The sequence below is a fragment of the Rhamphochromis longiceps genome, linkage group LG7 (genome assembly GCF_057381845.1).
Source record: "Rhamphochromis longiceps isolate RC_006_pf linkage group LG7, R_longiceps_female_GT1.1, whole genome shotgun sequence".
Classification (NCBI taxonomy): Eukaryota; Metazoa; Chordata; class Actinopteri; order Cichliformes; family Cichlidae; genus Rhamphochromis; species Rhamphochromis longiceps.
This window is the reverse complement of record NC_140563.1, coordinates 7,624,589-7,651,421: the sequence shown is the minus strand read 5'-3', so window position 1 is coordinate 7,651,421 and position 26,833 is coordinate 7,624,589. Positions and strand designations below refer to the sequence as shown.

Genomic DNA, 26,833 nt, shown 5'->3' with positions numbered 1-26,833 from the left:
TTAAACTCAGCTGTGGATCGGGTGATGCTATGAGTCACCCTGTTAGCGTGCGTGTGTGTCTAAGTTTCTAAATATTGTGCTTCCCTTGCTAAAATTACACTGGGAATCAAATATAGCGGCATAGAAACATACCCTCTATTTATCAGGAAACAAAATTCATACCGACTATATTGTAGCAAAAGAGACCAATAAAAATCTGGTTCCTATCACTCCCGTAGGAATACCGCCTCTTCTTTCAGATCTGGAGAAAAAAAAACTAAACCAAAACAGGGAAATGAAAAAAGAAACATTTGGACTTTGGAGTGCCTGGAACTTCCTCTCTGCTTAATAGCCGTCAACAACATCTGCAACAGCCATTCCTGAACAGATGTCCAAGCAGAAACACTAGCTCCGGGTGGGTAGGTGCGGTCAAAGTGGAGGAGTGGGGGGCAGGGGGAGGGAGTAAGGCCTGGGTTCAACTTGGCCATAAAGATGGCCATAGACACAGAAGTGCTCTAAGTGATTGTTTTGTGTGAACTGGGGAAATGATCACACCGACTGTAAAATGTCTCACTGCAGTCATTACCGCTTTGTTACATATGCCTTTTATTTTACTGCTGAGTCTTACGCTGGCTATTCTGATTTCAGCTGGACCTCAGATTGTAATGTGACTCAATGAAGTCAAAACACTGAAATTAAAAACTATAGTATTGATTTTTCCCCTCTATGTTTTGAGAATTACTCCACTCATTTGTTGATGCATCTTTACCATATATTTCTGACAGATATATCTCCTAGCTAAATATACTTCTTTGAAACTTGTTATGTATGCTATACATGAACTTGTGACCTGAACCAAAGCTTCCCATTTCCACCCACACCATCAAAGTGTTTCTACACTAGAGCTCAACACCTGCAAAGAATCAAGCCCTCCCTTGCATCCTTTGCTTCACAACTCCCACCAGCAGACTGGGAGTCGGATTCAGGCAGGGCTCAGAAAAGTTTTATGATAAAACCAACTTCACTTGAGTTCTGATCCAGAGCAGAAAATCAAAAGGGAACTGATGACAAAAATAACAGCTGTAATTAAGAATAAGGCCCCTTAAACATGAAAGAGAAGTACATTTCATTGACGGTTTTCACTGTTCTCTAGCATAAATCCAAACTTGGCTTGCCTAATTGACCACGCCATTTTTATAGCGTCAGTAAATTTCATGATTTAAAAGGATGCCTTTATCATGTTTCCAATTATTCTGTTTAATTCAATGGAGCCAGGGAAGATGATAAATACAGGTTGTAAAATTCAATGAAGAAAATACAGCACTGCCCAAACTACCCATCGCAACAAGATCCTTTATCTAGTTAGATTTGCAAACACGCATTATTGAGGCCAAGACGCTTCTTCAATCAAATGTAATTTTCCTCAGTTGTCTAAAGCAATGCATCTTATGTTTGTTTTCAATTGTGCCACTGTCCTTTTAATACATAAATACAAAAAAAAGAAAATTGCAGTGAAAATTAGATCTCACGTACTGACATGTCCAAATTACCTCTGGCTGACCCTTTAGGCTTCCAAAGCACTTCCATAACTGAAAACCTTAAATGCACTCGGCGCCTTTGACACACACCAGCCAAGAATCCAACAAATTCAAATCTCAGATTTGTTGCGAAAGACATCTGTCATCTTTCATCAGCGTGTAGCTTATTGGGAGTCTTTAACTCACTGATGCATCACATCAACTATGAATCTATCAGAATTACTTTTACTGCTTCCTGTAGATTTTCCAGTTTCAGTGAAATAAAGCTTGGGTACTTCTACCTCATCCTTTCTCTGGAGTTTTTATTTATCCAACACACACAGATTAACAGAAAGCATTTACACTGGTAACCCCATTTTGGAGGTTAATTTTAAATCAGGGAAGTTGTTTTGCTAAAATTGCCATTCTTTACTGTAGTAACAGTAAAATCAGGGTCTGCTGTAAATATGTCAAGAATAATTCGAAAGACTGTTGAACGTTAGTCTCAAAATTATGACTCATGTGTGATAAATTCACTAATTAAGAAATTTACATGACAACGGTGCTTCATGGACTTGGTTACAGAGGTTGCAGCATTGAATGATGATGATGGAGCCATCTATGCCTGACACTGGTAAGGCAGATATGCACCAGGCCTGTGCTGAGGGTGACTCATACTGAAATGCATCTAAGACATCTGGTCTCTCTTACTCACACAGCCAGCGACCCAGACTTTGCCCACACAGACGAAAGAAAACACCACTGGGGGTATCCTCCTCTGAACAACTCTGAAAAGCTCACTTACAAATACCCCCTCCCTCCCACACACACACACACACACACACACACACACACACACACACAAAGAACTAGGATTCCCCGATCTGTGTCCCTTTATCTCTGCCCCATGATGCCACAAGACATGAAGCAGACCACTTCTTTGAAACGTGATCCACCACTAGTCTTCCAAATCCTTGAAGGCTTACGTACAATCCACTTATACTAAACCCTGGTCATAAAACATTTTGTTTGTATCTTTTAATTGTTATCCTGGCCCAACATTGTCAATCACAGGAATTTCAACATCCCCTTAAATACCAGAAACCACATTTCGGAAAACAACTTGGGCCATGAGCCAGCAGTCTGATTCCATCACACCTTGATTCTGTGAGGTTAAGCCTACTTATTGTTCAAACATTTGCCTTTTGTGTAGAAAGGAACAAAAACACATTGTCCTCACACAGCAGACCTGCAACAACCCTAACCAACAACAGGCAACAAAAGTGCTTACAATATCATAAGTTCACAAAGCTCGAGTCAAACATAGTAATCCCCATTTCCTCTTAAACTCTACTTTCACTGTCTTCCTGTACTCTTCCTTTCCTTTCCTTTCCTTTATCCCTATCTTGTCCAGTAACACTGTGTGCTTCCCTCACCATCACCCTAAAACTATTTGTATCTGCTCTATGTTTGAATGTCCTGGCAGAAAAGACTGGAGGGACCAGTGCAGAGCTGGACTCAGTTCTATGACCCAGTTCTCATACCGGCCATGAACATTGTTATTTGGGATGTTTCAACAGATGCACCAAAACATGCGATGACAGAAAAGGATGGCAAACTTTCAACTGAGGGAAAATGAGGTGGGGTGAGAGAACAACATGTTTAAAACCCCAGATGGGAGGTAATCAGGTCCATCATCGATAAATGATGCAGGCAGATGATGGGATCAGTAAATTTCGTAAAGCTTTATAGTAGTCTCTTGAGATGTGCTGCATTTACAGACTGACATAGCTTAGGTTTAAAGCCATCTGACTGGAAGAGTCCTCTAATAACCCGAACTGCATGTTTTAATATGAGATTCTTTGTGTTTGCGATTCACGTTCAGTGGAATCAGGCAATGTTTGGAGCTGATTCGCTTCATGTTCTATTTATTGACATTATTGCAAACATACGAAAATTAAAAATAAAAACAATGAAATCTCTTCTATAAAGTATCCACTTGACTGAAGTCCAAATGTGTCAAAGAGTATCAGTTGGACATACACAGAATCCACAATGGATTTAAAGACAAAAACAAAACAACCCCCACCCACACAAAGCAATGCATACAGTCTTACTAGGAGTAAAGTAGGTTGTTAACTGTGAAGTTTGTACCGTTGGCTAAACTGCCAAAACAAAATAACTGAGCAGGAAGAGCCTTGGTCATGAAGACCCACCTGCCGCTCTAGCAGAACCTCAAGAATTCTAATTTAAAGATGGCAGCTCTCCATCATTCAGGCCTTTATGGCGAGATGGCAAGAGTCAATCTTGCCCGCAGACCGCTTCGACTTTGCTCAACATAAATGAAAGACTGCAGAGCTTTCAGAAAAAGATTTGCAAGCAAGATGTGACGAGCATTCGTCTGCTTCCAAAAACCAGTTTAGCTGAAGTTTACTGACTTGTCTATTCAGAGATATAGATTACATGCAGTGAAGATTCGAGCACATCAAATAACATTAGATCAAATAAAAGTTTAATAAAGTAAAATAAAAGTATTTTTGGCCAGTATTGCTAAGAATGTTTTGCATTTGAATATCAGCTCAAAAGCACAAAAGATGCAGTTATTACAGTTTTGCAGCGGGTATCCAAGAAAAAAAATAACACCTGCACGTAGAACTGTCAGCAGCCATTGTGAGCATACTGTATTTGCCTGAGCCAGGCAATAGTCCAGCAGAGGGCACAATCTCCTCCTGTGTTTTTAACCAGTTATACCTGGTACATTGCATTTGTATTACAGAGTGTGCTTTTGTTCACCAGCTCAGCTGGTGTCTGTTTTTAAATCATCAGCATTACAAAACATGTCTTTCAGGCATTTTTTAAATGCCTTTCCCTCCCCATATTTTCTCTTTTCTCCTGTTCTCATCAGTCACTCCTTTCATCTTCTAATCCTCCATTTGGTCTGCATCAGTGCAGGATAAGATCACAGCAGAGATACAGAAGGACATAAGATAAGAGGCTATGGCAGACAGGCAGTGCAGTAAAAGGCTAGTTATTTTATAGCTTCATGGTCTGCCTTCTCTTCCGTCCGCATGAGAGGGTTTTATGAGCAATTTGGGAACTTTGGATCGCTCTAAACCAGTTTTGCTCAGACTTTCAGCTGGCACAGTGGCACCAAGTTCATGGCTGAGTTGGCACAGACTCCCATGGTAGAAGTAACAAAAACATCTGCATCCATAATGCACAAATGTATACTATAGTGTAGATGCAAAAAAAACAAAAAAAACAACCCTCTACAGTCATCTGTACTACACAATGGCTCAATCACACTAGCATGCAAAAAATGGGACTTGCCTCACTGTGACTAAATTGGTGGTTGTCCAGTGATAGCATTGAATTTTTTCATATTCAGTGCCCAACTTGAAGTAGCTGCAGTGACCAAGTGATTGCTCAAGGGGCTGATCGTGCAGCACTCAACTTGTGGCTGCATGTGATCCAAATGGTCTGACTTATACTGACAGCAGTCACTCTCGGACGACCTAGCAAAGGTTTCCAAATAACTCCCCTTACTGTATTTGGGTTATATTCCTATATAGAAGTTAAAATCCATATGTTAGCAGTTAAATTGCTGTCCTGCAATAACCATGAAAGAGGAATTTCTGTTTCAAATCTATGAAGTACATGCTGGGCTCTGAATATAAGTAGTTAGTGTGAATTTCCGAGTATGCATATGGCAGCAGATTTATCAAAGTTAATCACTCAGTCGATCAGGTTGTAACTGCCAACTTCACCCCATTCAGTTTCAAACTGAAAGCAGACCGTCTCTGTGTTATAGATATTTTATTGCTGTCTTAACGCACTAAAGTCCCTTTGGCAACTGACTGCAATTGGTTGCACACCTGGTTAGAAGCATTTCAAGCACCATTTCAAAGGTAACAAGATCAGAAAATCATTGCACACAGTAACAATCATTTTGGTCATGCAGTTGTCTCCTGGACTGTTTTCCCTAATGTGGCTGTAGCATTAGACAAACGTGCAAAACTAAGATGTGTGCCGCACATTTCTCTTCTCACTGCATGGACATAGTCTCTAGTAGCAATACAAAAGATGATAGATGGATAGACGGTAGACTGCCAGCAAAGCATGTTCTGTATAGGTATATACTGCAAATGTATTAATAATCCAACAAAACTTAGCCTTACTTAAAGGAGAAAGGACACTCTTTTGAGGATGCCACATTTTAGATAGAGAAGACAGATGTTTTTAGAGACTAGTAAAGGAGGCCATCTATATCCACTGTGAATTACCATTTTTAAACATAGGTGGTGGCTTATGGCACCAGCTATCAGCCGTGTTGGGGCAATGTTTCATAGAAGTTTCACCTCTCAGCCCCAGCGACAGGAGTAACCCACAACTTGACTCGTGTGATGACTCAGATCTATAGGTGTTTAGCAACTCTAAGGAACACCTTGATTGAGACAGCCCCAGTAGGGGTTTAGTACCCGGGACTCTCCACCATTGTTCTAAAACCAAAGAATCCAAAACTAGAATATCAATATGTTTCTGTGAACAGGCAGTATTGTCTGTTTAGAACATAAAGGTAGATTTGAACTCACAAAACATGCTATTTAGTAAAAACGTGTTAATATGAGAGTTTAAAAAAAGATCGATTTGGCAAAAACTCCAAAATTAACCTGTCCACTATCTTTAACAGTCCCTGGTAAAGAGACAAGGATATAAATCAACAGAAGAAGTTATTTAACATCTTTCATGATAAAGCTTGTAAAGCCAGATTCAGACTCATCATCCCAATGAAAGATGACATCGTAATTTGAAACTTTAGGAGTGATTATTCAGACTATACAGACTGTGACCAGATATGACTCATATAAAGTCTACTCGCATAACAGACTGATGAGACAGAATAATGCAAGCCAGACCACCTTATAAAAAGGAAATAAACATGGATTAGAAGTCCCCAAAAGAGCTATACAGTTATTTAGAAAAAAAAATAAAAATCAGTGCTGAGCTGAAAATTTGACTTTATTTTGATGTGGGTATCAGGTCCAAATATAGCTCAAATAGTACCACAGAGTGTAAATATCTAACAGAAAATGGATGTGGCAGGTAGCTTTTAAAAGACAACCATAGCCACAACTACACTACATAAGTGTAGTGAAAGTTAAATAAAGAAGAAGTGGTCCCAGAGTGAGATAAAAAGATGGCTTTTCTGTGATGAATTGCGTAGGCTAGGTTACACCAACATAGCCTCAGCACTAGTCTGCCAGATTACAAAAACACTGACATCATTCATAGTCCATTTTTTTTTTTTTTTTTTTTTTTTTTTTTTTGCATTCATAGTCCATTTGATGTAAGGCTCTCTGTAAACAGACAAATTACACATTTAAGAAAATACACATCAGGATCAAGTGTGATCTTTACTGTGTGTCTGAGGTTCTTAACAAATGACGTTCCAAGACACACTGCAGCAATCATAATATAGCTATAATCTGTCATTTTCCTGAGTAAGTGCTATTACTACTAACATACTTGTGGAAGCACCGTTTCTTTTAAATGGCTCAGTGATTTAACTGCATGTTATCAAGATTTAAGAGTTGACCCAAGATTTGCTCTCCCTCCAGTGCATGAGAATATGAGAATTTGTAATTGAAGAGATACTGCCATTGTCGCATGTAACTGGATGTGTGTGAACAACTCGACCTACAACATGAGGTCTAGCAGAGTAAGTCACTTGGTGTTTGTTTTGGAACAATTCTGATATCTTTTTACAAACCCAACAAAAATATGAGCTTTAAAAAAGGGAGTGATAAGAAAAAAAATAAAGGAGCTTTTCATTGGAATAGACTCTCAGATACCCCCTGAGGAATACAGAGCTTTTAGTTCCTCTATCTTGGGATGCAACACACATGAAAATCCCCCACAAAAAATACAGTTTCAAAAGTTACATTTTTTTTAATCTATGCCATGCAAATCATGGTGTATACCACAAAGAAGAGCTAACCCCAATGGCAATCTGCAAGAGTAGTTCATGCACTCTTTGAACTCATATGAATAACTGCTGGAAATGTGTGTAATGGGACAAAATCTAAACCACACTCTAGCCAAAACTCCTTCTAAGATCTTAGAGAGAGACGGAGAGGAATGCTGCTGTCAGGCTCACCAAACAGGTCATCTGAGGACATGAACACGCATGTGTGAAGAGAAGGAGCATATGGATGTGTGCTGACTACCTTAATCAATTGACAACACGCACCAAGCTTAACAGTCAATAAAGGAATACAAACAACAGTAACAACAACAAAAATCTGATATAAAGCAGATGCATTCATGCAACCCAAATGTATGCACATCCAGAGTAAATGGCATCTTGAACCTATGAGGGAACTGAGTGATGGGATCATAATCAGACTATAAAATGAAGAACTGACCAGCTGGAAACAAGTGGTTTCAGCTGCTGGCTGTGGTGTAACTCCTTCTTTGCTCCAGATTTTGAGATATTATTGATGAGTGTATCTGTCAGACTCCACAACAAAGACTTTAACTGAACAAACACACACATCCACACATGTGCAATAACACTAAGTGCAATAATCTTTTCTGGCATCGTTGTATTTTTACTCAGTTGTATATAGCATTCGTATTCTATTTTTATCTTATTGTATATTTTTATTCTATTTTATTCTACTGTATATAGTATATTATTTTATTCTATTCTGTACAGCTGTGTACTGTATTTATTCTTATTGTATTCGAATTTTTGCGTCATAACTTTTGCACTGTCCACTTCCTGCTGTGACAAAACAAATTTCCCACGTGTGGGACTAATAAAGGTTATCTTATCTTATCTTATCTTACCATATTGGAAAAAGCAATTACCATACTGACTGCATAGATGGGTTGTTACATTACATTCTTTACCCTGGTTACTGGCATAATGTGTACAGAGAAAGCCTTGTTTTATTGTTTCCTCAGTTTATGATAAAAACAAAATTATGACCAGACTTTATAAGACAACAAAATTTACGACCACGAAAGCCTGAATTTTAGGCTACAGATTATTTTTGACTTTTTTCATAACAAACCCTGGAAGAAACCAGTAAATCGACAGTGCTTTCAAACACAATAGCTTTTGTTTATGTGCAGAATGAACTGCTGAGACACCGAAATAAAATCCAAAAAGGCTGGCCTGAGTCACCATTTTATAGCTCTACCAAAAATTACCATGCTTTCATTTTATGCTAGTAGAAAAGTATGCTTGCACATATTTGACTACCCCATAGTGTGCCGTACCTACGGGTGACATCAGATTGTTTGGTAAAAACGTTTTGCAGATGACAGCATGCTTTTTTTGTGCTAGGTTGGCAACCAAAGTGTACAAACCCAGCAGCCATGTGATGCACCATAAGATAAGTTAAAGATGGGTCTGTGACGCACCCATCTCTTAATTGCCTTTAAAAAAAAAAGGTAAGTAAACAATCTCCTTTTGATGATCCCAGGAGGGAGTTTGTGTAGCCTCCATTCAGGAAGAAAAGGCCCTCTGAGGCTGTTACATAATCACACCTGTGGTAACAAAATAGTATAACCACCAGATGGAGCGTGAGAAGGCACTTCCTTCCCTAAAGCCTAGCTTCTAGACAAACATGATGAAATAATGAATGTGAAATGGTGGTTGTCTTCAGGCATCCATATGTGGCATGTATCGGTGATACACAGCCAACGCTGCTTTGATCGAGACTCCCTTGGATCTCAGAGGAAAGAATAAAGGAACAGGAAGGGCTCTCAGTCCAGTGACATAGAAGGAAAGAAGGGAGTGGTATGAACAAAGACACGGACACCAAGAGCACAAAAGACATCTTGCTCTGTGTGTGTGTGTGTGTGTGTGTGTGTGTGTGTGTGTGTGTGTGTGTGTGTGTGTGTGTGTGTGTGTGTGTGTGTGTGTCTAATTAGTCTATCCTGAAACATACTGTGTTGAAACATAAATGGGACACAAGCTTTTGTTATTTGACACCTTACCTGGTTCATTGATCACATTTACATTATATATGAATGCCAACAGAAAATATCTCCTCAAAGTCATAATGACCTGCTCCATCCTTTAACCTCTAATCAGACAGTGTAATTGCAAACATAATCCACGAAGTATGAAAATATGAGATATATATATTTTAAAATCTACAGCAAAGATCAGTTAGTGTTTTATAACATCTTTTGAGTTGCTGTCAGTCTGAGAACCCAACCCAAAAGCCTCTGGATTTAGCCTTGCCTGGCAACTGTCAATTTTTCAGGACTTTAATCAATTATCAGTTGCTGGCTTTTCAGATATCCTAGATATACTTAGGACTTCCTATTCCATCTGCATTTTCCCCCCCACATATGTCAAGACTGCATTGCAGTGCCTCAAAAACCAGAAAGCTTCCAATACCAAAACTCGTGTCCCTTGCTTACACATTCTGCATATTCATACAGAAATCTTGCTTAAACGTGTTCTTACCTGTCCATCCTGGCCAACATGCACCTGGTGGATTTGGAGATTTCCCTGAAATTGAGAAATGTCATGTCAGTCAGCAGCCCTATGTTTTAATATAAAGACTTTGGTTTAACTACTTTAAGAAGCTGAAATCACATTAAGTTAAACAAGTCATTAAACTATCTAAGCCAATCAGATATGCAGTGTGAAAAGGTCAGCATGATAAGTTCCTGCCAGTGTTTGTACTTGAGAGGAGGTGAATGGAACATCCATGTATTTTCATTTCTGGATAGAGTTCGACTCCCTGTTAACATAAAAAGAAATCTGTTTGCTCTGACATAAGTGCATGATTGTCTCAGATCGAGATATAGTGGCTATTAGAAAATCTCTAAACACCCACAGTGATATCAACAGGACCATTTTGCAAAAGGATATTATACAAGACACATTTAGCTATCCTCAGGTCTCAGCTGTTTCTGCTCTAGCTAATTTTATCTCATGTATATATGCAATACTGTCTGAGCTGCCATATGGCCAGAGAGCAGTGTAATCTCTCAAACAGCTCATTTCCTTTTTAAGCACACTAAAACCAATCCCTTTGATGAAAGGGGCCCGTTCCTAATGAAAACATATTCTGTGAGTGGCAGTTGGGAGAAGTGGGATTTTGTTGCTAAGCTTTGAACTCCAAAAAACAAACAATAGCATGGAATACGAAAGAGAAAAGACAGGGGAAAAAAATCTGGGCTCAGCCACAAAGTGCAGGAAAGGCTTTAGTGTTTTCTGCCTCCAATTTACTCAGTCTCTCTCCTTCAATTGTGCATTTCTTCCTCTAAGTGTCCTCTAGGAGTAGAACCGAATAGGAAATTAGAAAAACACTTGCTTAAGGTGTCAATTGCTTTTGCAAAAATGCCGAGCTGTCAAGCATGTGTGGCCTGAATCATATACAGTATGTGATTACATGTATATATGTGTACACAGACTGGCGCCTTGAAATAAATCTCTCTCCCACATCCTTTAAAATCATTAGCAAAGATGTTGATGCGGAAATTCCTCTTTAAAAGTCGGGGTGGTTTGGAGTTAGAGTTTGATTTCAACTGACAGGCTGTGTGCGCGCATGCAAGGATGTGTGGTGGGGAAAATAAGCCACCTGGGCATTACATGAAAACAAAATTCAAAACCTTGTGCATAATCTGGCAGATAGCATATATAAACAATAAGACGTTCACTGAAAAAACTTTACTTTGGCTAAAATTCACTAATGTCTAAAACGTCTAGCGCAACACCAGACAAGCAGCTAGCTGCCAGCTAATTGTGTGAGCAAAACAAACATACAGGTTCTTGATAAACTTGTTTAAATTGCTTTGTAGAAGTAGACTAGTTTAGAGACTACAATAAGCTGCTTGTGAGATTACAAAATTAAACAGCCATTGTAAAATCAATGTAATCAGGACAATTATTCCACACTTATGCTTTCTTATAAGACATTGTATATTATGCTAATCAGCAGTTCTCTTGCCGTAAGAAGTTGGCACTGAATAGATGTAATGTCGTGCAAAAAATTCTTTTTTCAAGTATTCCTTTGTTTATAGTTAAACAAATGCAGTGGAAATCATACCAGTCCTACCATTGACTAGCTAAAATGAATAGAAGTGGTTGTTTTTGGTTGTTAATCAAAACAGGAGATTCTTCCAGCTCTAACAAATATTGTGGATAATTTCAGATAGCTGTTTAAACAATTCAAATCACAAACATTAACTAAATTCAAACAATACAAATTAACATTGTGAACTTCCCCCACAATAACATACACAGAATTGATTTTCTACCCCCGAAACTTAACTCTGCTTAAATTTGACTTAACTATAAACAATAAAGAAAGGTAGGTATCAGCAGACGGCTGACTACAACCACTGGTGCCATCGTTCTACATAACAGTCATATTCTTTTTAGATACATGTTTAGTGAAGTGAATTTAATAAATCTAGAGAAGTGACTCAGGGTGATTGTTTATTTTTCTTTTCTATTTTACAACCCCTCTTTCACGGGCGCACTTGCACACTAACCTCACTGTCCTGTGTGATCTGCACCTCCTCTCCTTGTGGTACCTGGGCTATGTGCAACTGCCCCTGTGGAATCTGAGACACACAGATGAAGATGAGGTATAGCTGAAGCTAGAACAATTTCATGAATATGATTAAAAAAAAAAAAAAAAGTTAAAAGGTATGTTTATATAATCTTCATAACCCACAATAACAAAATTGCACACAGTGGTTAGAAAGTCTTTTTAAGTTAATTCATCCTCTTTGGGTTTTCCCAGTCATCATTACTGTAGAGCAGGGATGTTGGACTCCAGGCCTCGAGGACCGGTGTCCTGCAGGTTTTAGATCTCACCTTGGGTCAACACACCTGACTCACATGATCGTTACCAGTCCTCTGGAGAACTTCAAGACATGTTGAGGAGGTAATTTAGCCATTTAAATCAGCTGTGATGGATCAAGGACACATCTAAAACCTGCAGGACACCAGCCCTCGAGGCCTGGAGTGCAACACCTGTGCTGTAGAGTGATAACAAAAAATGTAAAAAAGAAAAAGAAAGAAAAAAAAAAAAGGAAAAAAAACCCAGTTGTGACTAAAGCTTTCAAACCTAATGTTAAAGCTAAAGAAAAATAAGGAATTGACCTTCGATCCAAGATCAAGATCTACTGGAGATCACAGCCCGGGTTTGATTAGTAGTACGAAGGTTGAACAAGCGACGACTTTTAAGTATTTCTGTGTTCATGATGGGTGTGTGCATGATTTAGCGCTTGCATTTTTTAAGAAGGCTTAGGGTCCATGGAGTGAATAATAGCCTTATGTTACTATTTTATAGGACAATTGTTGAATCTATTATCTGTTACAGCATCTCTACATGGTTTGGCAACCTTTCCATCAAACTCTGACCCAAAATTCAAAATGTGAAAAAAAGGGATGGAAAAAAGGTACGGGGTACCAAACTGTAAGTTAAATAGCTTTAAATTTTCTCTACTGCCATTATTGATCAAATTACTGAATGCTAATAGATGGAATTGTAAATGAGAGTTTGTATGCATCTGCTAGCTTACATGACGTGTTTCCCTGGCTTGTCCAAGGTAAATTTCTCCCAAGGGAGACACAATAAAGGCTAATCTAATGTAATCTAATCAAATTATTTGCTAAACAACTAAGCTGCTCTATTTTGGGAAATATAATTTGATGATGATAAATTACATTGAGTTACTATGGAATGATGGTTGCAATGCTCAATCACTCTTTGCAAGTATTAATTTCTCCTACTGCATTAGGAGTACTAATAAATTTTAGGCTCAACTGTAGTCTTTAATACTCAGATGTAAGGTTGGATGGTCTTCCCTACAGGACTAAGTTATCATATTGAGAAGGTGTTGCAATCCCTCTCTCACTCAACAATGTGAATCCTTGAGACCATTACTTGCACAATCCTACTCAGGCAGGCAAGTAGGGAGAACTCCTGACAATCTTTCTCACCCACCTTTCCCTGAAAGCACTTCCTGCCTGTCTACCCTGTATTTTTTATCATCTATCTGTTCCCTTCCCAGGGAAGTGGTCTGTCACGAGTACTGCCAAAACTATGCATCATGTATAGTATGATGTAAACCAGAAACAGCAGAAATACTCATCACATTGTATCCACATAGGCTTATCAAACCTGTACAAATGAAGTTTTAACACTAGAAAAAGAAAATATAAATTAGTTCCTTCTTGAATAACCCATCAGGACTCTGAATATATTGACATTGTGACTCTTGGTATCTAACTCTGATCATCTATTCTGGGTGATTTCAGAGCTGAGGGAACTAAAAGATCCAGTCACTTCCTCTATCCGCCTACCTATAACACTGTACTGGGCCTGAACGCAACCTCTGACCATAGCATCTGTTCATGTACATCCCATGAGTCACTGGTTCACTGACATAATTTGCACTATTCCTCCAGAATGCTGTAAGGGTAATTGTAGTGGGTGGTGTGACCCATTCTAGTACACTATGAACTCAGCTCTGAGGGCCTCTTAGATAAAGTACACACATGACAAAGAAAAGAACAGAGATATGAGCAGAAAGATTTTCTTCTGTTGTGTTTGCCAATCAATAAAAATGTTTTCTTATGAATTTAAAGAGAGTTGGAAATAAAAAAAATCTGACACTCACCACCTGAACTTGTCCATCTTCACCAATACGGTGAAACTGGACCTGCTGATTGGCCAATGTATAGTGCAAGGTTTGTTGAGTGGCAGTCTCAATGTGAGCCGTTTCTTCTGTGATTCCTTCCTCTAGATAAGAAAAGCAATAAGATTAGTGATGCACTCATGTACACAGTAAAAACAGGTGAGAAATAGCTTTCAATGGATTCCAGGATACATAACCAAATTCTAATAAGAAATTCTGGATCATCCTAGGCCATCCACAGAATATTACGGTTTTTAAAATGTATCAGACACTTAAATATACATTAAAGACTCCAGAGAATCATCAAACAGATTCATGGTGTAGCAGCCAAACTCAGGGTCTGGGGTTTGTTATCAGAACAGCAGTCTGAAAGCCTGACCAGACCTGGCCATCATCCCACGGAAATGCACAACAGCATCTACAGAGATGTCAAATAGATATCAGTACCCTCATCCAAAGTGGAGCCTGGCCGCAAAATAAAATATCACTTTCTCGTTTTCAATGTTTAAATATAAAGTAATAAAAGACCTATTTACAAGAAGTGACATTAATGAGAAAAGTAGTCGGATTGCTTTTTTAAGCATGAAAACAAAGAAATTTGCAACATGAGGAAGAACTCTTGCTTGGTAAATTTTGGACTCTATATGATAATTGATTATTAAATATTCCGGTTCTGATTTATGCAAAATGACTAATTTGTGTTTGTGATTTATGTTATTGGATGCATTTGCAACTAATATTTTGCATTGTACATTCTGGGGTGTTTGTGGCTCATAAAGGCGGGGCCTGACAACCCACACCTAATTTGTGCTCATGGGTTATTTGGGTTTCCCCTGCAGTCTTACATTTCTCTGGTCAGAGGTGAGAGGTTTTGACTCACAGGGAGGGAAGGACTGCAGGCATTGTGTGCAGATTACAACCATCTGCAGAAACTGCTTTTGGGTTCCGGTCTTGAAATAGCTTTCATGTAGCTGAAAATAACTAGCTAATAAATAGCTAAAATAAGATGAAGCAAAGTACTCTGTGTCTCTGTGGTTGTTGACTGTTTTCACTCCTGCCAAAAAGCAGTTTTAAAAAAAAACGTGGAAATTGATTTAATTCACCCTTTGCTGCAAATAAGGCTATCTATCCCAAACCATTATAATAGTAGTGTTTTTTTCAATTCTCAATTTTGGATTCCCAAATTTGCCTACTAATATTTGCTCCTGCAAAACACTGAAGTGGGATTCATGGTCCTATATAGTCATCCGTTTGCATTGCCCTTAACCAGTGCACTCGCTGGTTGATGGCATTGGCTGTTGTGATGGCAACCCCCAAACCACACGGTGGACATGATTTGGAGCAGTCAAGCTGAAGGGGCCATATGAGGCTTCATTAGTCTTTTGGACTCCAACCACTGCCGACAGGTACCGACAGGCCAAGGAGAGTGTGGCTCTGGCAGCAGCTGAAGCAAAAACTTCAGTAAGAGGGGAGTTTGATGAGGCCATGGAAGAAGTCTTTCAGTCGGCCTTGAATTGATTCTGGCAAACCATGAGGTGAGTCAAAAGGAGAAAACACTGCTCTATCGTTCCCTAGGAAAGTCTATGCCAGCGTACTAGAAAGGAGAGTCCATCAGTTAGTCAAACCTTGGATTCAGGAAGAACAAACCAGTTTTCCTCCTGGTCAAAGAACTCTTTATCCTTTGGAGGTTATTGGAGGGTGTAAAGGATGCAAAGGAGTCTATAAGTCTATACGAGTTCTGGGTAGTGAACAAAATAACAAGATCACAGATAAAAGTGACAAAAATAAAAGTTCCCCTAAAGAGTGGCTGGCCCCTTAGCCAGTCACTCAGGTTGAGAAGTTCAGTCACTTCAAATCAAATCAAATCAAATCACTTTTTATTGTCACATCACATGTGCAGGCACACTGGCACAGCACATGCGAGTGAAATTCTTGTGTGCGAGCCCCACAAGCAACACTTTGGACAGACTCAGAGTAAAGTACTCTACACACTGAAAGGATAGATCGAAACTCCAGTAGAGGTGGTTTAGGAATGTGATAAGTATGTCTACTCGCTGGAACAATGGGGTGATTACACCTCTTGGCTGGCCTAGGAAAGCCTTGAATGAACTGGAGGAGATGGCTGGGGAGAAGGAGACTGGGCTTCTCTGCTTAGACTGCTACCCCTGGTTGGATGGATGGATATAGAGATGCACTTTGTGCAGTCCTACAAAAAGTCAACATTGCCTGAATGCAATAACGCTAAGAGTAGGTAAAATGGTGATTAGTTAAAAAGCTGGATTGAACAGAAAAGAGAACGGAAGATTCACTTCCAAGAGAAAGACACACAAGAAAATCACAGATTAGAAAAAACAAAACAGAGACGATGTCCCCATTAGGAGTTTGGACACCGTTACAAAATGTAGCCAAGGACCTGCAAAATGTCTAGCATCTACATATTGCCATTCCAGGAACTTGGTGAAAATCCTGAATATTAGCAGGTGCAATTAATTTCAAACATTTTGAAAATAAGGTAGGTGTGCCCAAATGAACTATTTGATGTGATCTAAATAATAGCAACCATATAAAACGTGCCAAGCATCATCCAGAATCTGCATGGAGAATGTGCGTGGCACAAGACACAGAGGGTGGGTTTATTACTCACCAAATAAAAATGCATGCATATTTACAGAGAACAACTGGTTTAGTCCATCTGTTGACCCATCCTCAAACCAAACGTGACCTCATACTTTTGCTCAGACATACTGTGGCCATCACCAGTATTTACAAATCGAGATTGTGTGACTGCAGAGCTCTTTTAAAGATGAATCCAGTGGTTTCACTTTCTGCTCCACTGACACTGACAAACAGAAAACTAGTTTTCTAACTGGCCTATAAATAAAAACAAAGAGTGTGCAACAGATGTCTCCTTCTGCTGCAGTTTACTTTTACAATTTTGCCTCTACTTTGATCAGAGAATAATTACAGAAAACTAGCTAAATTTATCTCCACATTAAGACAAATGAACGTGTACCAGTGATGTTAGAAACATTTATACTTATGTAACAAGCCTCTGGTAAAAAAAAAACAAAAAACAACCTGTACTTTACCTGTGACTGTGTTGCGAGGTGTTCGTTTAGAGAAGCTCTTGACAGCCAGACTCTGACCACGTTGCTTGCGTCTCCAAGCAGTGCGACACTTTGAGTCAATGCTCTGCTTGATCCGGTACCAGTCTGATTCGGTGATGCCAAATTTGTGGAATAAGTGGCCTGTGGGAGCATGAAGAGGTCAATGTTACCTAAGGTTTAAATCAACAACCTAAAATTAGTGAAATATTCCTTACTTCATTTGTCTCGTTCAGTCTCTTTCAGTACTGATGGGAATAAAATATTTTGCTTTTAGCTTTGGTGACTTTCTATACACTTAAATATTAACACATTCAACTGGTGGCAAGAGCATGAGCAGATTGCTCATTACTTAAGGCTTAATTCTTAACATTTTTAGAAGAATACAGTCATATAGCTTATACTTTAAAAAAAACACATTAGGAATTTTTCAGATCCACATGCAGAAAGGGGGGGGGGGGGGGGGGGGGGGGTAATAAATACCTAAATAAATAAAATCGCACTTGATCCAAAACATGTAATACTGCAGATTCATCCTGCTGAAATTGTGTGCTCGATGTGAACGGCACACCATATTCGTACACATTTTACACATCAGGTGTGTAAAGGCCCCTGATTTGCAATTGGTAGTTACTCTGTAGGTAACGTAAATTGTCCTTTCTTTTTTGTTGTTCTCCTCTGAATGGGAACCATACATAGAACAAATAATGGCTCATACTTCAGTGACATCACTCTTCCTCATTAGCAAATGAACACACCCTGGAAATCCTCCCTATTTTAGATAACACTTTATATAGCTCAAAATGACTGAGCAAGTCTATAAACTTCTCAGAGAAGTGTTAACAGAGATCAGGGCAGAGGGTCATTTCCCCAAAGACTTTCGTAGAATGGGAGCCACATATATCGCCCCCTGGCAGCCCAAAGATAGAATGCAGGTTTAAGACACTGGGTTTGGTTTGACTTTTTCATTTTCCCAGAAGCAACATTTACCTTTTACACTCTCTTTGGCCTGAACAAATCTACATGTAACTACACACCCATGCTGTTGAGAGGAAATAGAGTCTGACCGGCCAAACTACAAGGCAGCAAAAAGGCATGATGGTGTGTGCTGTGGGGATACTTCTTTCTTACCTCAGCACAGCTGGCCAGTCATGGTGTGACTAGGTTGTGATTGTTGGATCTTTTTTGTTTTGCCTTGTCCAGACACTTACAGCAAAAGGTTACCAAGACATCCCTTAGCCAAGTGGACAAGGTGTGGGAGGAGGGGATTTCTGACTATTTGACCATCTTACATGCAGTTCACAAAGAATATTAATTCTGCTTATGTCTACTTGCACCAATGGGGGATACAGTGGGTACATCAGAACTCTGGAGCATAGGTTACAGATAACTGAGACCCTTTTAACACTGTAAGAAGGGCCTATAGTTATATAAATAAATACACTACCAGTGTAACCCTGACTCCACTTAATCAAGAATCAAAGAGTTTTTTGCACTGAGAGTGACTCCATTAAGATCTTTCTACCAGACATGTGCTTGTCGTTTAGAGTCTGGTATGTTCTGAAATGTGTTGCACATTAATGCATGTGTGCAATGATGAATGGATGTTGTTGTAACCCGTCTTGGGAATACAGAGTGCAGTCTATTTTCTGTGTTTTACTCAGTGCCGCTTTGTACGAAATGCGGGATGAAACGTGGAAAGGTCTCAGAGAGTTCATTTATTACTTAAAATCAAAAACTGAAAAAGTCAAACCCTGACAGAGTGAAATTATTAGTATATAAGAAACCATGAGGTAAATAGTAGTTACCAGATGCTCTCTGTGCACTTGACAGGGGCTAACTTTACAAACACTCCCAAAGAACATATTCCAAAGCCCATGGTAGCATGAAGCCCTAAACTCCTAATACTTTCTGAAAATGTATCAGTACCAGCAGCCTACAAATAAAATGTTACGGTATCTCTACATGGTTTGGCAACCTTTCCATCAAACTCTGCATGACAAATAGCATGTCAATCAGCTTGTCATGGAAGTATGTTCACTACCAGACCTACCACTGCTCTGTCAAAAACAAATAGTCCCCCAAAAATTACCAGTATTAGATGGTTATGTTATCAAGACTCACAGCGGATGCCGTAGATCATAAGTGGGTCCAGCTGCTTCTTTCCATGTTTGCCCTGCCCAGAGAGATTTGACATGGCCTGGACCTCACGGTGGAATAGGTAGTCCAGCAGCGTCAGCGCCATTTTCTCTGCTGTGCGACAGTTTGTGCTGATATGAAGCATATCAGCTGCAGATATTGGACAGCGAACTCGCATCTCTGGGTTGTTCTCATCTCCTAACCAGGTGCCGGCTGGATAATCATCTAAAGAACAGAGGAGGAACGGCTCTTCAAAGAGTTGCACAGATTGAGAAATATTTTACAGCAACAGCCACTGAGATAATTGATATAATATGACAGCACCCCCATGTGGCAGTAAAAAGGAAGTGAGTGAATTTGTGTAAAACTTAGTATAACTGTTATAAAAAAACAGAATATGTGGTTTGGTCACAGTGTATGCTAGCTATTAAGTAAACCACATGACCAATGCATTAGGCATATGGTAACATCTAACTTGCTGACTAACAGAAATTTTTATAATGGTAACCCAAAGTTGCAAATGAATGAATAATAGTTTGCCTTTGAAGGTAACCAAGAAATTCAGATCCAATAAAAATTATCCAACCAGCAAGCACAACAATGGGACAATGTGGACTTCGTTTAAGTTTGCATAGTTAACTATTTTCTCTTGGTTTCAGACAGAAAAACACAGTAATGCAACTCAAGGCATGAATAATGCCTAACAGCATCTGAGGCAGAAAAACAGGGAAATTAACACATCAGCACAGTTTGCCATCTATTTAATATGGAGATTAGCTGAAAGAGTCACGTTAGACACATTAAACAACTAAAAACTGAACAAAACATTCAAAATCAATTACTGAAAGGTCTAAAAATGTCAGGGGGTAATTTACTGCAAGTGACTTTTCCTTAGAGTTGATGCAGATGAACATTTTGAGCACTGTGTACTTTTAGTGCATAAGTGTTTTTGCTATTAGTGGGATTGCAGATGGGACATTGTTGAGGCTTGTTGCTGTGAAGTCGCCAAAGATCAGGAAGTCATTTTGAAAGAAAAAAAAAAAGGCTGAAAAACCCCTAGCTTTTTCCCCCCCTGCCACAATCAGTAATGGTAGTGCTCACCATATGTGACTGTCACTTTCTACTGTAGAAAAATTGTGATACAGAAATTTTGAACACATGGCAGAACTAAGTTTGAAAATGAGTAACATGGGCATTAAAAACAACCTATGGCTCTATGTAAGTAATATACTTGTCCTTTTCTAATTTTAAGAAGAAACTAAAGATATGTGCCTTGCTGTGCCTCTTCACCAGCGTGGTCATACCTTCTGCATTGAGTGTGATGAGAGTGACATTTTGGCCTTTCTGTGCATTGCTTGATTGACCACCGTTGGAAACACAATCACTGGCCTCTGAGCCACTCTCCTGTTCCTCTTGACTCTCTTCTGGGCCAGGGACCTTTACTAGGATGGTGTTGTGTCGCCTCCTGGTCACTGTGCTGCAAAGAAACACAATGCATTGACAGATCTTGTTTGGCCAGAAAAACAAAATAGGTACACTCAGACTATTAGCTCAACTGAAAAATTGTTATAAGGCAGTAACTTGACATAACTTGTGTGGTGGTGTGTTTGGACAGATATAACATACAGTATAATAAGTGTGCCACTCACTTGCTAAGCAGGTTCTCCAGAGGAGTGTCTTCTGGACTTGAGGGCTTCGGCGGTTCACTGCTCACAATAACATTTGTTTGTGGGACAACACTGAGAGCAAAACAAATAGTTTTCATTTTCATTGAACTTTTAACCTGCCTGACTGACTGGTGGCCAATATGGCACCAACATTTAGAGCTTACCATCGCACTTTGTTCCAAGTCTGAGTGGCCCCTTGAGGGGATCCTGCAACCATAGGAACCTGAATGGGACTTCTGGCACATGGTGCCATGCTATCCAGTTTGCGTGCAAGGTTTTTGCATGCAGCATCCAGAGACTGTAGCTTTGACTCAATTCCCTCCAGCCGCTGGCTGATTGACCCAGTGAATGATACCAACAAGTTCTGAAAAAAATTCAAAAGCAAAATTAAGCTCTACCAACTACATATAAATGTATGACCAGTAAACAGTATATGGTTTATAAAGAGCTGCTACCTTAATAAGAGCGATATCTTGATTGCTATTGTTATTCTCCTGGCCGTTGCTTAATTTCCTTCTTTTCTTCTGAGACCTTTCTTCATCATCTTCATGATTGTCCATCATGTCTGCCATGAATCAAAGGAAAAGACACCCTCAAAACAACACACCAAACCATCCTGTTAGATTTTACTTCAAGAGTGAAGGTGTGCTTCTACACAGGAGAAAAGTACTAACTGTCTGCTTAATCCTAACCTTATATTATAAAAAGAGTCTAATGACCTTTTTTTTTGCAAAGGAATCTTACCAGTACGATTTTCCTGGTTAAAGTCCTCCACTGTTATTTGCACAATTTCATTCAGCTCTTGTTCAGACATTGTTCACCGCTGAAATGCAGGAAGAACATGTTCAACTTAAAAAGACATTAAAATATTCATTTACTGATATGTTTATATAAATTAAAATATCTTTTTGCTGTCTGTTTCTATTTACACATTAGCAGTGGGCAATATGATTGTAGGGAATTTCTGTTTTCTTTGTATTATTGTATAGAATAGAATACAATAGAATAGAATAGAATAGAATAGTCCTTAATTGTCATTGTACATGTACATCGAAAATATGGGTGCTCCATGCCAACTGCGCAGGAATAAAATATAAATAATAAGACAACAGGAATAAATAGTAAAAAGGAGAGATAAACCAATTAGAGGAATATATACAAATATAAGAGAAAGGCACACATTGGAGAACAGAGTGCTTGGAAGTAGTTTAAAGGAATTGGTCTGAGTATAGAGTCCTTATGTGAGTGGCCTGAGTGATGAGAGTTACTCGGACAATGGTTCAGATTGGTGAGGTGCGGGGGGATAGTTTTTGTTAACAGTCTGAATAGCCCAGGAGAAGAAGCTGTTTGTGAATCCGGAGGTGTGGGACCTGATTCAACTGAGGCACGGACCAGAGGGCAGCAGGTCAAACAGGTTTCTCAGTAGTGGCCCCCTGCGTACCAAACATCCAGGCAGTAGGAGGGCACGCTCTCCACTGAAGAGTGGTAGAAGGCCAGCAGCAGGTTCTGGTTCAGGTTATTCTGCCTCAGGACACAGAGAAAGTGCAGCCACTCTTGGGCCTTCTTTACCAGGGCATTTGTGTTGTGGTCCAGGTGAGATCAGTGGACATAAAGTGCTGTGAGGCAACTGTTGTTGTGATATGGTACCATTTTAAATAACGCTCAATTGAATTGGATTGAAACTCTTTTGTGCCATGTAATAGTGCCGTGCAGAGATAAACCAACATTAGGTATATTAAAAAAAATCATGCACAGACACCTGTGGCTGCAGGAAGAATGCTACTGTGTGTGTATTTCCCTTCACTGTAAGCAGCAGTGAAGCTGCCTTTGACATTCTACTCACATTTTAGGCATAACAACAGCCCTGGGCACCTTCTTCAGTTTGAAGTCTATTTTCTTCTGTTTTGCATGCAAGAGAAGTATCGTGTATTGGACTCTTAAAGTAGCCAAAATGTAGGTAACCACAAAACAGTGGGTGAAGACAATGACCGAGGCCTGCAGCTGCAGCTGCATGCACACTGCTTCCACTAAATACACTAAATAACATGTGTAGCAGAGTGTGAGAAACAATTTAACTAAAGAGGCAGTGTTCTTCTCAAGACTGTTAAAACAGTACCGGAATAAACAACCCACTTTCTAAAGGTTTACGAACTGATGATTAGGTAATAATGCTACATAAATAACAACCATATTCCTTTAGTCTCAAAAGCTGACTTTGTGTTGGCTGCTAAAGAACTACTACCCCTGGCAGAGAAGAAATGCAAAACCAAAAAAAATGATTTGAGCATACAGTGTGCCTCAGCTTTTCAGATCAATCCATCATTTGAAACATTCAGTTACAATTTACTGGCAGTGGTCAACATCCTCAAGTCAAGTATTCATGACAGGATTTCCGAAAAAGGCATTCGTGCCATTTATCTTTTACATGAAGTCTCAAGTTTTCATGACACATACTGTGCTTGTATCTGATGTTCTACAATTTATGCTCAAATACTTGGTTGGGTACGTTTGTGTGTGTGCAGTTAATCATTATTTTTGAAAAAATTAATATAATGTTATTAAAGTATTCGAATACCTTAGCAGTATTCGTGTTGTGTGCACCACAAGGTTTACTTATGTAATCTCAAAGGTCCTCTTCCATTAAGTGTAGCTTTATATAATAACCACTATATTATCAATAGTACAACAATAAAGGTTCTCTCCTTCAGTACAAATGTTTGACATGTTTAGTTAAGTTTTATCTTTTCTTGTCCTCACACAGGAACTCCATATTCTTAAACCAAGTACAACTCTGGGCTCTATAACAAAAGATAGATCTCTACAAAAATGCCTGTGTCCTGAGTAACACTTCAAAGTGGCAGTTACTACGACGGAATATTAGGAGCACATTAAAAGAAAAGCAATACTGTTGATCGTTTTAATAATAAAGTAGTGGAAACGTGGAGATCATCATTGTTGTGTCAAGACAAACTGCCATATTTTCTATACCTGTACAAAAATCCTTTGTTTAGATGAATTAGTGAAACAAATTAATTAGCCTTTCTGTGATACAACATACATCCTCTTCATTGGACAAGAGTGGAACCATCAACAACCTTGCATCTGTCCATTACCAGCCATTTAATTTTGTACAAACCCACTCTTCTTAATTTGTGTTTTTGTCTATCTGACCAGATGCATCTTTCTGCAGCATATTTTTGACTTATCACTTTATACTTATCAAGAGATGAGAAATCATATGCTTCCTTGTTACTAAAACCGATTCTGAAGTACGGTTTCCCTAACCCAGAGACTATGGCAACTGTGGCAGTTTGTTTTGTGTAATCGCCACATATAATTTTTCTCCCCCTTATAATAGTATTTTGACTTTAATCTCAAAATGATCGATAATATTTTTTTCTTAATGTGGTCCTAATACTCATACATACTCATACAGTTAGGGTTACACTTTTAATAAGCTACCTTTACACAACAAATATATGACAAAGTAACTCCCACAAAACTGTCAAATTCAGTAACCCAAGAAAGATCTAGCACTTACACACTCCAAACTAATTTATTTTTGCAAGTTGCAGTAGAGTATTTGCAACTTCTGAGCCGTGTATCAGTTCACTTGAATACATGTTATAAGTTGTCCTGTTTTGAGCCTTTATGTATTGCCAAATATTGAAAAGAAAAATCCTGTATAATTCATCTAATTTTAGCTGCTGCTTTTCATTTGTTGCATTGCTTTGTTTGCCTACTTTCAAGGTTTCCTTGGTCTTTGTGTCATAACTGCACAATTGCTTTAGTGATTTGCCTACATTTTGGAAACAAAATGTTGGAGCTGTAATGCAAATGCTAACACCAACACATTTTTAGCGCAGTTGTGGAACAAATTATTAAAAACAAAAGTATTACTCCAGAAATGCACAGCACCTCAATTAAAATGTGTGAGAGAAGGATCCATCTATTGTAAATACAAGGCTTATATCCTCATAACAGCCACGAATAAACTAACAATCATGTTGTGTGTATGAGAAATGATATCCAGAGTCATGATCTCGCAGCTTTGTCTTCCTGAGTCATTTCCTCGTTTCCCAAACATGGCAAAAAAGCATAGATGCATAAGGGAAAATTACAATAATCAAAGTATGACATTTTTATGTGGGCCCGTCTCTACGTAACTAACAAAAGCATGGATTGCAGCTTAAGAGTAATAGTTTGCGCCATTACTTTACATTTAAAAAAAGAATAATAAATGTGTGTTTTGTCCTTAAACTTACACAAAGGAAACTTTGTTACTGAAGACACACACCATTTATGTAAGAGGGTTTATTTGAATGCTATGCCCAACATAAAATGAGCGAAAATCAGTTTTAGAGTAGCTCAACTAAATTAAGCCCTATGTAAAACGGTCTGAAATTGCAAAAAGCTCCTGGCGCTTTTTTTTAAAGCAGGCTACCGTTACCTGTGATAGTGGCTAGCTATAAGGAAACGCGGTCGTACACAGCTGTTTCAGGCTATTTTCTTTAGACTTTAGCTGCTTAGCCTAGATTACTACAGTTTAGCTTACAAATATAAAGAAATGGCACGGAGCTGGTACACGTCTACTAGCCAAACTAACGAGCTTTAGATTGGTTAGTTAACTGGGCGGGGGTCTGACGATGCTAAACACAGGCGAATAAACGGAGGAAAACTAACTTGGAGCATCTATTTGTTATGTATCTATGTAATGCGACTAGACATACGGTTCAAAACTACTGTACTTCAGATATTTTATTTATTTTTCATTAGTTAATTAGCGTCAGCAGAATCATAACTAGCACCTAATGTTAGCTGCCGCTACAAAATCGGATTTGAAAGCTTGCATGCTAACTTAAAGGAGACGCTATTTAAGCTAGCGTGGTAGTTAGCATGCTAGTTGGGCCTAAAGGCCTTTGGAGCGTAATGCAAAATTCGTTTAATGCTGAAGCAATCGCTAAATTAAATGTGATTTTGATGCAGCTTCTCTCCTCATTCTCGCACACAACACATGTACCGTGTAAGATTGGGTTATATTACCGTGTGAATGGTGAATTCTCGTGTTGTTTGTAGAGCTTCCGATAATGGCGTCGTTCCTCGCGAGAGATGAGACCTTGCCTTCGTGTGCTTCACACGGAGGTTTCCTCAACGCTCATTCAAGGGAGCTCAGTCTGCAGGAGACCGCTTGTCACCGCTGTAGACGCCACTCACAGACTGCACGATTGCTTCTTTTCAAGCTGTTTTATCTGAATCTGAAAAAAGCCGAGTTCCATTAAATTGTACAGTTTATTCGACTACTCATCATGATACCCCATGAAAATAAAGCACAGTATCTTAATACAACCTCTGTGGCAAGCACTGAGATTGGATAAAGGGATAACATGTTTGTTTAACCCTGTAATTTTTAAACGTCCACAAAACGTTTCTTACATCCATGGTAATCCAACTCCTCAGGATTGTTTGTTATCTTGATTTAATCCTAGTCTTTGTTTGCATCAGTAGGTACCTTATAGAGTATATATTACTGTATTTTACTATTTTGGTTTCCCAGTGATTGGAGTAAATGGGTTTATTTTCCTCTACATTGTTTGCCCTTTTATGTAGATGATTTGGCACAAGAAATTAAGCAGGCCACTAACTATTGTTCACAATGTAGATGACTCTGATGTTTATTTCTGAGACAGATAATCAGCAAAAATGATAAAAAACAACAACAAAAACAAAGCAAATTCAGTTGAAA

At 38.9% G+C, this 26,833-nt stretch overlaps 1 protein-coding gene across 2 annotated transcripts in view; it reads right to left on the bottom strand.

Moving 5' to 3' along the window:
• banp (BTG3 associated nuclear protein) overlaps nt 1-26,294 on the bottom strand; it is a 34,977-nt gene extending 8,683 nt beyond the window's left edge. Inside the window, exons 1-11 of one of the 2 annotated variants that reach the window (XM_085411873.1) lie at nt 26,134-26,294; nt 21,835-21,913; nt 21,546-21,655; nt 21,255-21,454; nt 21,073-21,162; nt 20,728-20,900; nt 19,409-19,648; nt 17,270-17,428; nt 14,163-14,284; nt 12,024-12,095; nt 9,985-10,029 (exon numbers count right to left, since the gene is read on the bottom strand). In XM_085411873.1, the coding sequence (XP_085267999.1) occupies nt 9,985-10,029; nt 12,024-12,095; nt 14,163-14,284; nt 17,270-17,428; nt 19,409-19,648; nt 20,728-20,900; nt 21,073-21,162; nt 21,255-21,454; nt 21,546-21,655; nt 21,835-21,904 (1,281 nt within the window). In that variant the 5' untranslated portion in view covers nt 21,905-21,913; nt 26,134-26,294. The remainder of the gene's footprint in view (nt 1-9,984; nt 10,030-12,023; nt 12,096-14,162; nt 14,285-17,269; nt 17,429-19,408; nt 19,649-20,727; nt 20,901-21,072; nt 21,163-21,254; nt 21,455-21,545; nt 21,656-21,834; nt 21,914-26,133) is intronic. The other variant, XM_085411874.1, reaches the window with a different exon arrangement.
• Between the last annotated feature and the right edge of the window lie 539 nt (nt 26,295-26,833).